This window comes from Meriones unguiculatus, chromosome 3, assembly GCF_030254825.1.
Source record: "Meriones unguiculatus strain TT.TT164.6M chromosome 3, Bangor_MerUng_6.1, whole genome shotgun sequence".
Taxonomy (NCBI): domain Eukaryota; kingdom Metazoa; phylum Chordata; class Mammalia; order Rodentia; family Muridae; genus Meriones; species Meriones unguiculatus.
Window position 1 is genome coordinate 74,303,334 of NC_083351.1, and position 14,254 is coordinate 74,317,587.

Sequence of the window (14,254 nt, forward strand, 5' to 3'; positions counted from 1 at the left end):
TGTGGCCCTGACTTTGAATCCTGCTTTGATCCTTTAACAAAACGGTGCAGGCTTCCAGCTCAAGGCCTGGCAGACCCCAGCCACTAACAAGCCCGGTGTCCCCAGAGGATGGCTCTAGCCCCTGCTGGACATCAGTTCCTCCATCCCCAGTCAGCTCAGAGGGTTATTTCAAGGAACAGAAGGTATAAAGTGGATCAAGAATCAAACATATAAATGGTCTACAGCTTTAATCCCAGCACTTGGGAGATGGGAGCAGACAGATCTCTCTGAGTTCCAGGCTAGGATCTCTGTGATTCTGAGACCAGCCAGGTATACAGAGCTAGTTCCAAGACAGCCACGGCTACACAGTGAAACCTTGTCTTGAAAACAAAAATAGATAGATAGATAGATAGATAGATAGATAGATAGATAGATAGATAGATAAACAGACAGACAGACTTTTTAAAAAAGTGGCTACACAATCTACTTACTGGGTATCTAGGAAGGAAACTTTGCTCTTCTTCTCCCTATTCTGAATAAAGTTCCTGTACCTGCTGACCCAACTCCCTGACCACTAAATCAAATGTACTATCATGCAGAAATGCAAGCTCAGTCACTGTACCCACCTGTAGTGCCCCCAACAGGCCGAGGCCGGGCCACCGATGGCATCTCCTCTGAGTAGACCCCTCGGGCAGCAAATGGAGCATCAGCTGACGACTGTGGCTGTGGGGGCTCAGGGGGGACCAACTCTGAAGACGGCAGCAACCCTGGGCCAAAGCTAGGTCTGCTGGGAGAGCACAGCACACATCAAAACCCCTCACCCTGGCTCTGGAATTTTATTAGGGAACCAATCCCTCAGGGTTTAAGACAGCTTCAAGAAATGATCAATCTCCTCTCCTGGAATATAGGACTTCTCTTGCTCCCTCAGTGTTACAATCTTCCTGTTTGTTCAGGGCCCTACCTCAGTGTTAAGTCTGAAAGACTGCCATGAGAAGAAAGGAAAAGGGAAGGGAGGGGAGAGAAGGGGAAGGGAAGTGTGTGACCAGAGCCTCACTTTTCAGTCTGGCTGTCCACATTGTACCTCACAAAAATGCAACCCAGACATGAATTGTTTGATGTTTGCTTTTGGGTTTGTGCTTTCAAAAGAAAAACTCCACAAACAATCTCATTTATCCATCAAGACTGAAAACAAGTCTAAGGAACTATTCTCAAACCTTTTAAGTTCTGAACCCCTTTAAGCTTAGGGGAAAAAACATTTTTGAGGGCTCCTGAGACCTTTTGTTTATATATCTATCAATATAATTGTATTGTAAGTTAAAACTAAGAACATTAAAAAACACTTATTTTAAAAACCTATTAAAAATACAAACCTGTAACATGCTAGCATAATCCTCATGAGCTAAACCATCCTCTCCAGCCACCCCCAAATTAGCGCAGCCGTACCTTAGATTTGATTCCAATTAGAGAACACATAGAGTTTCTGAACTCAAACCCACAAAGCTAGGACTGTGCATATACAGTGTACTACTCCTGTACAAAGGGGGAAATGTAAGTTTAACATTTTTAGATGAATAAAAATGTTGATTTTTGTACAGTGTCAAGTCAACATGGTAGAGTCGTGTTATCTTTTTTCAAAATTGACAGCATAGCTAAAGTTTCCAAAAATTCAAGTCATAGAGATGTACAGTTCTATAAAACCCTACTAATAGCAGTATGTTAGATTTTCCAGGTTTTGCAGTCATTTTAACAAAATTGTAGACATCCAGCATACTCCATAACATAGGTGGGGAGAGAGGGGCTGGACAGATGGCTCAGAGGTTAAGAGCACCTGTTGCTCTTCCAGAGGACCTGGGTTCAATTCCCAGCACCCACATGGCAGCTCACGCTTGTCCATAACTCCAGTTCCAAGGTATATGACAGCCTTGCACAGTCATACATGCAGGCAAAACGCCAATGCACATAAAGTAAAAATAAATAAATCATTTTTAAGATGTAAAAAAATTAAATTCCCCCAAATAGCAGTTTTTCCATGCATTATATATTCAGTCAGCTGACATTTATTCCTTTAGGAGTAGAATCTGCCCTGCAGAGTACATCCTGGGTGGGTGGGTGGGTAGGTAGGTGGTGCTAGAGATCTTTCTAGGAAATGCTCAGACCATCATGTCACACATTGTTTGACACTACCCCAAAACTCTGAGGAGGCTGTTGTAGGACTCTGAAGGAACTTTCCACGCTCTGCTTCAGTAAGACCCACTGCTCTGCCTTATGACATCTGTCAGCTGAAAAAGGCAGATCATGAAGAGTGGACATACTTAATAGCAGGAAAACCCATGGAGCTCATCCAGAAAAGCCTGTAGGTGTTAGGACACTGTCAAGTTCACCACTGCAGATAAAAATTCACTTGAATGGCAGGGTAGAGTTTCTCTTCCTGGGCATGTATAGTACTATCCGATGGAAAAAAAATTGTTTAGATTTATTTATTTTTTTGTTTTTTGTTTTGTTTTGAGACAGGGTTTCTCTGTGTAGCCTTGGCTGTCCTGGACTCACTTGGTAAACCAAGCTGGCCTCCAATTCATGGAGATCCGCCTGCCTCTGCCTCCTGAGTGCTGGGATCACAGGCGTGCACCACCACGATTGGCTTGTTTAGATTATTTAATTTCATGTATATGAGTGTTTTGCCTACATGCATGTATGTGTACCATGTGCAAGCCTGGTGCCCTCAGAGGCCAGAAGACGGAATTGGATCCCCTAAACTGAAGTTCAGGGGTTCGTCAGCTACCATTTGGATGCTGGGGACAGATCCTTGATCCTCTGCAAGAACAACAGGTGCTCATAACTGTCAAGCCAGCTCACTTCCTGATTTTCCATCTTTTAGTATTTCTTTTCATTATCTGATTTTAACAATACCTTCTTGCTCATAAGATATTTTCAACTCAAGGGTGAACTCTACTCAGCAAGTCTACTGAGCATGCTCAGACCAGATTGCCCAAATACTTCACGGAATAGAGACGCTCACCTCTGTTTTGTTTGCTAAGACTTTCACCACAAATAGATGTTGACTTTCATCAAATGCTGTATCTACTGAAATGCTTTTTTCCTCCTTTGTCCACTTTTTCCTCCTGTGTCCACATTACACAGCTTGGTTTTTAACATGCTAAATCACCCTTATGTTGACAGAATCAATTAGACTGTAATATGACACCCTTTTTATATAGTGCTGGGTGTTTGTGATTATTTAGTTTCAGATTCTTTCCACCTTTGTTCATGAGAGAAAGCAGCCCTTAATGTTTCCATTTTCACAAGGTCCTTGTTCTTCTAATTCATCCTTTCCCGATTCTTGTCCCTCTTCTCCCCATTTCTCATTTAGCAGCAGAACCTAAATTCCAACACTGTGTGCGTGTGTGTGTGTGTGTGTGTGTGCGCGTGTGCGTGTGCACGTGCGTGTGTATAGCCATGTCTGAACATATGAGTCGTGGCACACATGAGGACGTCAGAGAGCAGCTTGCTGGAGTCAGCTCTCTTCTTTCTATTGTATGGGTCCTGGGGGCTGAAATCAGGTAGTCAGGCTTTGTAGCAAATGCTTTATCCACTAAGCCATTTTGCCTGCCCAAGTCCTAATACTTGCGCAGTAAGCATTTTTACCATCAAGAAATCTCCCAAATTCCAACATTTTACCTCTCCTCCTGGGCAGAGCAAGGAAATCCACAACCCAGTTTTCTAAATGTTCAAGTTAACTAATGCTGCAAGTCTGTGAAATCAGGAAGAACAGGCTGCGTGAGCAAGCCATGATTGGATTTCTTCTGGAAACCATACCTTGGCAATGGACCAGATGGAGGCGTCATCCCATAGTCTTCATATCTCTAGGAAAAATTCAAGAACACCCAGACAGACATGTAATACTTATTAGAAAATTGCAATATCAAGCCTGGTGTGATGGCACACACCTTTAATCCCAGCACTTGAGAGGCAGAGGCAGATGGATCTCTGAGAGTTTGAGGGCAGCCTGGTCTACAGAGTGAGTTCCAGGACAACCAGGCTTATACAGAGAAACCCTGTTTCAAAAAAGCTACTGGGGTGCACGAACAGCAAGAAAGAGGAAGTTTTTCAATTAATTATTTATAATTTTATTTTTTACTTTATGTATAACGGCATTTTGTCCGTATGTACATCTATGCGCCACATGTGCGCAGTGTCAGCGGGGGCCAGAAGAGAACACTGGATCCCCTAGAACTGGACCTACAGACAGCTGTGAGCCTCCAGGCATTGATGACCACGACTGTCTCCCATCTCGTAAAACTGACTCCTCACACTATTGATTGTTTTCTTTACTGTGCCTAAGATTTTTAATTTCATGTAGTCCCATTTGTCAAGTCTTGGGATTATTTTGTGTGCTATTGGAGCCAATTTTTAAAATTAGTATTTTAAAATAGAGCTGCTATAATACAAAGGCTTCCAGTGAAAAAGCAATGCTTTCATTTCTTTTGGTAAAAATTTAGTAAAATAATGGCTGATTCATCTAGTCAGTGGATCATTAACATATCAAGAAATTTCCTGGATGAGGGTACAGTCGTAAAGAGTATTTCCATGCCTAGCATGACAGGGTCCTGTGGTAAATGCTCACCACTGCTGTTTTTGTTTGTTTGTTCTTTTAAACAAAACTAAACATATCCATAAGCAGTCTGGTCTAGGGATGTAGCCAAAATGGCAGCTCACTCACCTGGCACACCATGACCTGAGCACCATCCCTGGCAATAAACGTAATTGGCACACATTTTTCTGCCCCCCTCTCAACCCTCCAGACAGGGTTTCTCTGTGTAGCCCTGGCTGTCCTAGAACTCTCTCTTATAGATCAGGCTGCCCTTGAACTCACAGATATCCACCTGCCCCTGCCTCCCAAGCGTTGGGATTAAAGGTTGTGCCAACACTGCCCAGCTAACTTTTGCATTTCTGAAGCATACCAACTGTTTTGTTGTTGTTTCTCCTCCTGAAATTATTGTCTTTCATCCCTTTGTCCAAAACCTTTTCCCCTTGGGCTGGGGATACAGCTCGGTTTTTGAGAGTGCTTGCTTAGTATAGGTTTGACCCTCAGCCCTTCCTCAGAACCCCTTTGTGAAGCAGGGCTGGGGAGAGACCTGTAACCCCAGAACTGGAGAGGTACAGGCAGTGGATCACAAGTTCAAGATCATCCGTGCAACATAGCATGTTCCAGGCCACATGAGACCCTGGGCTACATGAGACCCTTTCTTTTCAACTATTTTTTTAAATCTTGCAATCAGTGACTCAACTATTTTTGATCATAGTTAAAATGTCACTTTTGTAATAACGAGATGTGTAGAATTGCCATAGTAGTATTAAACTATAAGCCTAGCATTAAACAGAGCTTATTTTAATAATGTTTACTGGTTTACCACTTACACACCTAGTTTGCAGCTAAAGTCTATAGAAGAGAGAGTCTATCGTTTTGTTATACTGAGTTACCCAGTATGGCCATCTTCTTTATATAATGCAATATTAATATGCACAGATGGATTCTTTTTTGTTTTGTTTTTGTTTTTCAAAAGAGGGTTTCTCTTGTGTATCCCTGGCCATCCCGGAACTCGCTCCACAGACCAGAGATCCACCTGCCTCTGCCTCCCAAGTGCTGGGATTAAGGGTGTGTGCCACCACTTAAAATTGTAGTGTTTGAAATCTGGTACTTTCTATGCTAACAAAAATTAATGATAAAAAGGTTGATAAGCTTTAGAGGGAGAACCACCCACCTCAACAAAATGGACAGCCCCTAAAGAACAGCACCCAAGACTGATTGCAGGTCTCCATATGCATGTTTGCCCACATACCTACACACAGGCACACCCACATGTGAACGACCACTGACCCCACCCCTGCCACACATGCACACCCACATGTGAACAAGCACCGACCCCACCTCTGCCCACACATGCACACCCACACTCACATAAAAAGAATAATTTGAAAAACATAAGACCAAATATAGTAAGGACAGATGACAACAAAAAAGACAGGTGAAAGACTGAAATGTCAGCGCCCAGGATGGGTAGCTGATGTTTGCGAATGGCTATCCTTGTCTGTGCCTGGACTAGTACCTTGGGAGCATCTCCAGGACCAGGGGGTCCAAAAATCAGTTAAACAATTTGAGTTGTTTCTAAACTGATCCCTTTATGGAAATCAATGAGAACACAGCCTGACAACCCATCTCCTCTTCACGACCCTGTGAGGGAAGATGTTCCCTTGAACTCCAAATGCATCTCTCCTCAAACATCAGAGCTTCGTGAAAGATTGCTTCCAACACTGAGAATTAATTGGAGTAGAAGATAAAAGCTGAGCCCTACCAAGCAAGCTTTAAATCTCATAAAATGCAGCCAAAGTTTTGGAGGGAGCCTTCAAGTGACACAGGTAACAAAATTCAAGCACCTTGCCCAGCAGAAAACTTCAGGAGGCCAGTACTTACGCTGCAGGGGTTGTTGGCCATCTGGGCTGGACTGTAGAAAGACCCCCACTGCGTGGCTCGCCTTTCTTCCCTGGAAGGGGTGCTGTTCACAGGCAGGCCTGCTGGCACCCCAGGACCTGCTCCCACAGTGTTGGTAGGCTGGCTGCTGGGAGCCACAAGGGCGAAGGCATCATCCAGAAGTGAGTGCATGGTCTGGCGGGCCTCCTCGATGGATGGCTGGGGTGGGATGTACTGAGAGGCAGAGAAGGGCAGTCCAGGATACCTGCCCAGCTCAGCAGAGGATGGGGTCTGCACATCACCCGGGAGGTCAGGATCAGACTGTGTGAAAGGCGAGCACGAGAATGGTGTTGAGAGCTTCTGAGGGAGGGGGGAGCAGAGCACCAAACAAAATCTGGGGTAGACCAGATTTTAACAATGGTCCTACCGTGTGGGAAAGGGTTTGTTGTAAGAATTAAAAAGCACTTACATAATTTGTATCGTCTTGTGGAAGACAAAAAGCCTTCAATTGGAGAAAAACCAAATGGGAATATTCAATAACTTCTTTTCTGTAAAACTCCACTGTGAAACAGATTTCAGACCCCAGGAGTGGACATCTTAACAAAAGCCTCAGCAGCCACAAATCAGACTTTAAAGTTCACACAATAAGCAAGTGTCAACTTTCCAGGGACGTAAAACCCAAAAGGCGGAGCAAACTATTAACAGTAAGAAAACACCCTATATGTGTATAAGTAATTCAAATACCTGTTTAAAAACTGCTTATGATAGTAAATAGTGACAAATATTCAAGAATTTTGTCTTTAAAACAAAGGTCTCTGAGTAAGAAAAGTTTAATGTCCTGTCCCCACTGTTTAACATGCAAAAATCAGAGAAACAAGGTTGCATTGGTGTTTTTTTTTTTGTTTTGTTTTGTTTTTAATCTTTTTTTTCTTTTTCATTTTATTTACTGAGACAGGGTCTATCTTCAGAGCTGTGAGTGATCTTGACTGACCTTGAACTCGCAGAGTTCCACCTGCCTCTGCCTCTGCCTCTGCAATCAGCGCTCGGATTAAAGGCATACGACACCATGCCCAGCTCAAGATTTATTTCACTTTAAATTGTGTGTGTGCCTGCGTACAGCTCACACTAAGATCCCAGTGGAATTTCACCTACACTCCAGAGCCCCAGCACTCCAGGCCCTTCCCATCGCATCCTCAGGGGTCAGACTTTAGAGAGACAGAGACAGTGTACGTCTGGAGCAGGACAGACAGATCCTGAGGCTGGGAAGAGTGGTTCCTTTGGGTTCCCACTGGGGAGGGAATCCTACTAGAAACCAAACGCAGAGCCACAAAGCCAGAACGCGCCACTCCTGTCTCCCCATTCCTGTCTCCTTATTGCCTCTTCAGAACTTGAAAGTCGAGAGTTCACTTTCCCACATCCCGCCATCTAGCCCAGTGCTTTGCAGGCCGACAGAACTCAACAAAGAAAAACCTGAGGCCCATGAAGTTGAGTCTTCCTAAGGAAGCTTGGGCGGGACCTAATTTCTACTTCCTTGGATTCTGGTCTGCTCATCCCATTCTGATTCATTGCTGTTTCATTCAGACAGGAACAAACACCAACTCACTTCAGAGACCAAAAACCCAATCCTACTCAAGTGTAGCTTGGTGAGCCAACAAGTTTAACTGTGATTACTTACAGAGGTGAGACTTAAAGGGACACGGGCAACTGACAGACAGCTACACTATCAAGAAAATTTGCCGCTTGGCAATTATTAATCCTTAGAGAGGAGCCTTGAGTTTCCTGAGCCTCCTCGCAGGAGGCCCTGCCTACCTCAGGATAAACACAGCTGCTCTGATCTCATTCCCAGAGGATAGCATTTTACAACAGAGTCCTGCTCCTGTCACTCTTCAGACACACACATGCAGTTCTTCTAGACATCACAGGCCATGCCTTGCACTGGCTATTTTGCAATCCTTAGTGGTCTCTTAAACCAGTGACCTCACATCCTGTTTAGCTCTGTGCCTGGTTTAATCATTAATTGCAATTCTTTTCTCTTCTGAGAGCATCTGGTTTGGACACTAAATGGCATTAGGGGTCAACAAACTTGTAGCTTTTTGTTGCCTGTGTTTTAAGGAGACAGGGTTTCTCTTTATGGCCAAACTCCTAGGCTTAAGCAAGTGCCAAGCAGCTGGGACTATGGATGGGCACCAGCAGGCCCCAAGCCAACAAAAACTTACAGTCAAGAGCCAGACAATAAATATTTTAGGTTCTGCAAGCCATAAAAGTCTGTCACAACGAAACTCTAAAAGCAGCCAAAGACAGCATGCAAGCAAGGGCATGGTTGCCTTTCAAAAAGGCCAGTGTTGACCAAAACAGCAGCAGGCTGGATGCGGCCTAAGGGCAGAAGTCTTCCAGGCCCTAGCTAGAGAGGTGACCGAATAGGAGGGGCTGACAATTTTGGAGCACTGCTCTCAAGAAGTTATTTTGGGAGGAAAAGTGGAAAATTCCAGATAATTTAAATCTATGTGGTACACATAGGGTCTTAGAGGTAAAACTCCAGCTAGGAAAAGGTGAACTCTGAGAAAGGTGTTATTTTTCAAACACACATTACAGAATTTCAGGGAGAGTCAAAAGTTAAGTACATCTGGGGAGGATTTTCTAGGCAGGGAATCTTTGGAAAGGCATCCCTGGAGACAAAGTCCAAGGAGGTTCCTGGTCTCTGAGGAAGCCTGCACTTCTGTGAAGGACAAAAATGAAGAAAACAAAGGGAGGTCTGAGCCTGATGCAGTGGCATCCGCCTGTAGTTCCAGAACTCAAAAGGCTGATGCAGAAGATTACAGAAGTTTGAGACTAGACTAGGCAACATAGCAAGATTTTGTTCCCCCAAATTAAGTTAAACCTGAAAGGAGGGTCCAGGACACCATGAGGGAAGCCTGGTATTTGGTCGTCAGTAAAGATGAATCCAAGGAAAAGCAAGCCCCCTACACAAAATTCAACAAGAGGATGGAACTCAGGGGCTGGAAAACAAGCGTCTCCTGTAGGCTTCTTTGAGAGGATGAGCCCTGGCTGGTTAGGAAAGGTTGTGGGGGGAGGGAAAGGAATACTGTTTCTTCTTCTCTTACTAGTTCCACAAAAGCACCAGGTGATTATATTGAAGACCTACACGTACAGTTTCCACAGACTGAGCCCAACACCACCAGTGCTTGGACACACACTTCCAAAAGGCAGGACAGGAACCATCTGTTGCAGGAAAAGCTGGTGTGTGTGTGTGTCTGAGGAGGGTCCCTCCCTGGTCAGGAGAGGAAGAGAAAGTACTGGATTCCCTTGCTCTCCAGTGGCATCTACAATTAGCAGCAACAGCTCATGAGAACCCTCATGATGGGGTAATAAAGGTCACAGTCAGGCCTCAGAGCACAGTAAGCTCCCAAAGAGGAACCTGTTTCTTCCAGATATCTTGATGAAATTATAGACTTCAGCTCATGTCAGTACAGTGACTGGCACATCTGTATAAGCATTTTGAATGTTTTTCAATATTAGTTACATGTCATTTAGGGAAAAAAAGAAAAAAGTGTTTCAGAGCTGTTTTGTCTATCACAATGATTTCTTCCTCAGAGAAGCCACTGTGTTGCTAAGGTCACTCAAACAAAGCTGGCTCAGCACAGCAGGACTGAGTCCTTTATGCTGCCCCCTGCTGCCAGTGTGCTGTGTCCATCAGACTCTCCCTCTTTCCCAGGGAATCTTTATGTCTCTTGCTGGTGATCCCTTGGGAAGCTTGGTTTCTTTCTTCCTCAATGGAGCCTGTGGGTATATGTCATATGTTAATGTCTGCCTTCAAGGCACACTATCTGTGTCCCTTTCTATTTGGAAAAAAAAAAAAGTTTTTCATTCTTTGATTTCCATTAGGCTCTTTTTTTCCCATGAAAATTATATATACACATACACACACATTATGTTGAACATCTCTAATGAAAACCATTTTGAGCTGCTGTGACACTCATTTGGGGATTCTAAATATTTCGAACTGTAGATACTCCTATCAGGATGCTCAACTGGAGAATCTGCACAAACATTCCAACACTGCCACAATCTGAAGCAGTGTGGTTGCCGGTATTTTGGATAAAGGAGACTGAACTGAGTGATTCACTCTCTTCTTAGCTCCTCGGGAACATGAGAGTGAGGGGGTGTGCAGACAAAACAGGAAAAAGCCAAGAAACCTGAACAACTGTCCGAGCAGAGAGAGAAAACCTAGACATTCTTGTCTTCCACTTAACCTCAGGCAGCTCCCGTTCTGAAAGCAGAGGTGGGCTCTTGTGCAGAGGAAAGGCCAGGGCACACCTCCAGAGCGATCGCCCGGCAGCATCCTGGCCGATATAAGTCAGGGTCCATCTGCTCTGGGTGCTGCATGGCCTGCTGGCCTTCACATCCACTTTGCACAGGGCAGCAGCTAGCCCTGCACACTCTCCTCTCCCATCAAGGCACCCTCCTCAAAGCCCCACCATGTTTCCCAAGAGTTTGGTATTACACACCGGGCATCCAATGTAGGCAGAGTTGTGCACACCCGGGGGCCGCTTGTACGTGCCATCACTGTCTGTGGTGATGAGTCTGTCCTTCTCGGCATCAGCGGGACAGCCATTGACCTGGTGTTTCCGGCGTGGCTTGGGAGAACGTTTCATCCTTGAGCTGATAGGAAAAACAGAAATTATCCTCACAGGAAACAAACCTGCTGGCCACCAGCTTGTCAACTTAACTTGTTTTCTGAATGCCTGGGATGGGCCATTGATGGTAGGAAAAGTTCAGGGACTCTGACAAAGCAACACCACCTTGCTATCGCAGAGACTACAGAGCGAGCGTCGGCACTCAGGGCATCGGTACTCATGGCATCAGTTAGTGACATCGCCAGTCAGAAAGCGGCAAGTCTAGCTGAGAGGTATTAACACCCTCCAGGTGACCCAGTAGATGAACGGATCTGAGGCTGAGGACCAACACTGGCTGCAGATGAATCTAAGGGGAAGATGAGAGGACCATCCACCGTAGCCACGGCTGGCCATGGACAGAGCTAACACAGAGGGGAAGGCCCTACCTGCTACAGGGGAACAGGTCTGGGCGCAAAAAGACAACCGTAATATTTTATTTATTTCTAAGAGTGTAGGTACATCTGTGTACCAGCTATGTGCCTGGTGCCCGAAGAGGCCAGAAAAGAGCACCGGATCCCTTGGGACTGGAGTTACAAATCTCTATGAGTCACCACAAAGGTGCTGGGGAATCAAACCTGGGTCCTCTGGAAGAGCATCTACTGCTCTTAACCACTGAGCTATTTATCCAGCCCCAATGTGTTGATGTGTTTACAGACAACATGCATGATGGGGCAGGAGCTAACAGATGGGAGGGTGGACCAAAGACTGCAGGAGGCTGTGGGAAAACACACATGGAGACTTCCCAGTGACCACCAGTTGATGAAGACAAAACAGTACAAGAGTAAGAGGAGGGGATGGGAAGAACCCCACCCTACCTCTACAGAAGCCTCTTCAATTCACTGTCATAGACTGTCACCTGGATACAACAGGGATTTCTGTTGTAGGCCCCAGTCTCATCCTGCCCCGTGTCTAATCCACCCGTCCACCATGGCCCACCTCTTCCTGGGCTCTATGAATACAGATGGCACACTGGCTGCAGGGTCCAGGATCTTGTCAATCTGCATTTGTGCCCTGCGGTACACTCGGTGTCGCTCTTTGGTGTCACCGGAAGACAGGTCATCTACCACAGGAAACTCGTAGTGGCCTCGGCGTTTGGCTCGCAGGCGGATCTTGTTGCGATGGTGCTCAATCTCTGACTTGTGGCGCAGCGCAGACTGGATCTACGTGCAGACAGAGGACAGCAAGAACAATCACTCAGGGGGTTGCCTTGGGTTTCTGGGACACTTCCTCTGAAAAGGCCTTGTAGAGGCGTCTTCCTTCCTCCCAACTCTGCACTTGCTCTGTACACGTAAGAGAGGCACCCACAATGGTAACAAAGGATGCACACTGCCTACATGGAGGGGCAGACAGACAGCCATCCACTCACTAGCGATCAGCAGCTTAGGGAAGGCTAAAGCCAGTGTTCAAGAGCTAGGCAGCTGCAGCACGGCTTTCCAGAGGTGGCCTCCCCACTGGCACAATAGCTCTTAGCAGTTGATGATGTCTGAGGGGGGAAGTCATCTTTTCTTTGAGGATATGGCTACTGATAATCGGCTGGCCAGGCCCACAGGATGGGGCTTATTATTAATAATGATGATGATGATGAGACAGCATGAAGCTGGGAGTGTGGGGAGAGCTAGGGGGATGGATACACTGTACTCATGTACCAAATCTTCAAAGAATAAATAAGACATATTAAAAATAAAACAAAGGGGTGTGTGTGTGTGTGTGTGTGCGCGCGCGCGCGCGCCTATGTATTTTCTTGGTTGTTTTCTTCTGATGCTGAGACAAGGTCTTACACTGCGGGCGGAGTTATGCATTCAGGAGTGGCCCTTCTGTCACAGCCTCCAGGATGCTGGGATTGCAGACCTAACTCACCACACCCAGCGTGGAGGGTTTTGAACTAGGTACATCTGCATTAGGTGCATGCTTTTCGAAACTGTTTGATACTGGACTTCTCACTCCCTTTTCTAATACTGACAAATTAGGACATGAGCTTCTTATTAATGCACTTTCATTAAAATCAAGTACCTCCTTGTTGATTTTGTTGGTCTCTGCCACTCGGTCAGCCAGGACAGGGTGCTGTACTGGGGGGGCTGGGATGGGCTGCATGGCAATAAGCTGGATCTTACTGGGAACCCGGCGGCTGGCCTCTGAGGTTCGGGAAATCCTGTCCACGTGCTCAAAAATGGAGGCCGAGGAATGCTGCTCATTGCCTGAACTGGGCAGCGGGGCACCTGGAACAGAAGGGGAGGGGCATGAGCAGGAAAGTGCCATAAAGCAGCGACGAGGAGCCAAAGTTATGCATCATCCCTGAGAGTACCCTTGTGTCTAGTCATGACCAAAGCAACTAAAATTTCTCTAATTCAGAGTAGATGGCCTATGTTGAATTATCTCTTTTGGCTTCATTAAAAATTTCCAAATGAGGGTTGGCAAGATGATGGCTCAGCAGGCAGAGAAGGACTTGTGCACAGGCCTTACGGCTTGAGTTTAACCCTGGGTCTCATCCAGAAAGCTGTTCCTGACCGCCACACATGCCACGGTGAACACCTGCGAGTGCACACGGACACACATACACAAGTGCCTTTAGGACAGACGTGAGAACGCCATCACGATACTATGTGCCAAAGGTCACTCTACTGTTTTTCTCTACATGTGATAAAAATTATTCATAAAGAAAAAGGAAGGCTCATTTGAAAGTTCTTCCATAACATGCCTCGGGCCCTGGCTTCAACGCCCAGAGCCACAAAACAAACAAAACATAAAATATCTGAGCTGAGCTTGCTGGTGCACGCCTGTAATTCCAGCACTTCGGAAGGTGGGACAGAAGGAGCATGAGGTCAAGATCATCCCTGGCTAACACAGCAAGTTCCAGGCTAGCCTGGACTACATGACAGCCTGTCTGAAAAGGGAAAAAGCAGAGAAGGAAGACTGAAGCTGCTCGGCGAGTCAGTGAGCGGTTTATAGAATTTTCACTGAAAGTATTTACAGAGCATCCACTCTCCTCGGAGCACTCACTGGCATGGCAGCAATTCACTGTGACAGCCCGCTCTTGAGTCTTCCCTCGGCATGGAGTGGGGACTGGTTCCAGAACACTGCACATACCAGAGTCCGACTGGACTCAGTCTCCTCTAAGAAACAGTGCAGTATCTACCTA

The 14,254-nt window shown here is 45.9% G+C and overlaps 1 protein-coding gene across 5 annotated transcripts in view; it reads right to left on the bottom strand.

Moving 5' to 3' along the window:
• Kiaa1549 (KIAA1549 ortholog) overlaps positions 1-14,254 on the bottom strand; it is a 126,054-nt gene that overhangs the window by 8,495 nt on the left and 103,305 nt on the right. For 3 of the 5 annotated variants that reach the window (XM_060380202.1, XM_021635123.2, XM_060380204.1), the window contains exons 13-18: positions 13,129-13,334; positions 12,055-12,278; positions 10,951-11,104; positions 6,449-6,766; positions 3,793-3,839; positions 606-766 (exon numbers count right to left, since the gene is read on the bottom strand). In XM_060380202.1, the coding sequence (XP_060236185.1) occupies positions 606-766; positions 3,793-3,839; positions 6,449-6,766; positions 10,951-11,104; positions 12,055-12,278; positions 13,129-13,334 (1,110 nt within the window). The remainder of the gene's footprint in view (positions 1-605; positions 767-3,792; positions 3,840-6,448; positions 6,767-10,950; positions 11,105-12,054; positions 12,279-13,128; positions 13,335-14,254) is intronic. The other 2 variants (XM_021635125.2, XM_021635124.2) reach the window with 1 other exon arrangement.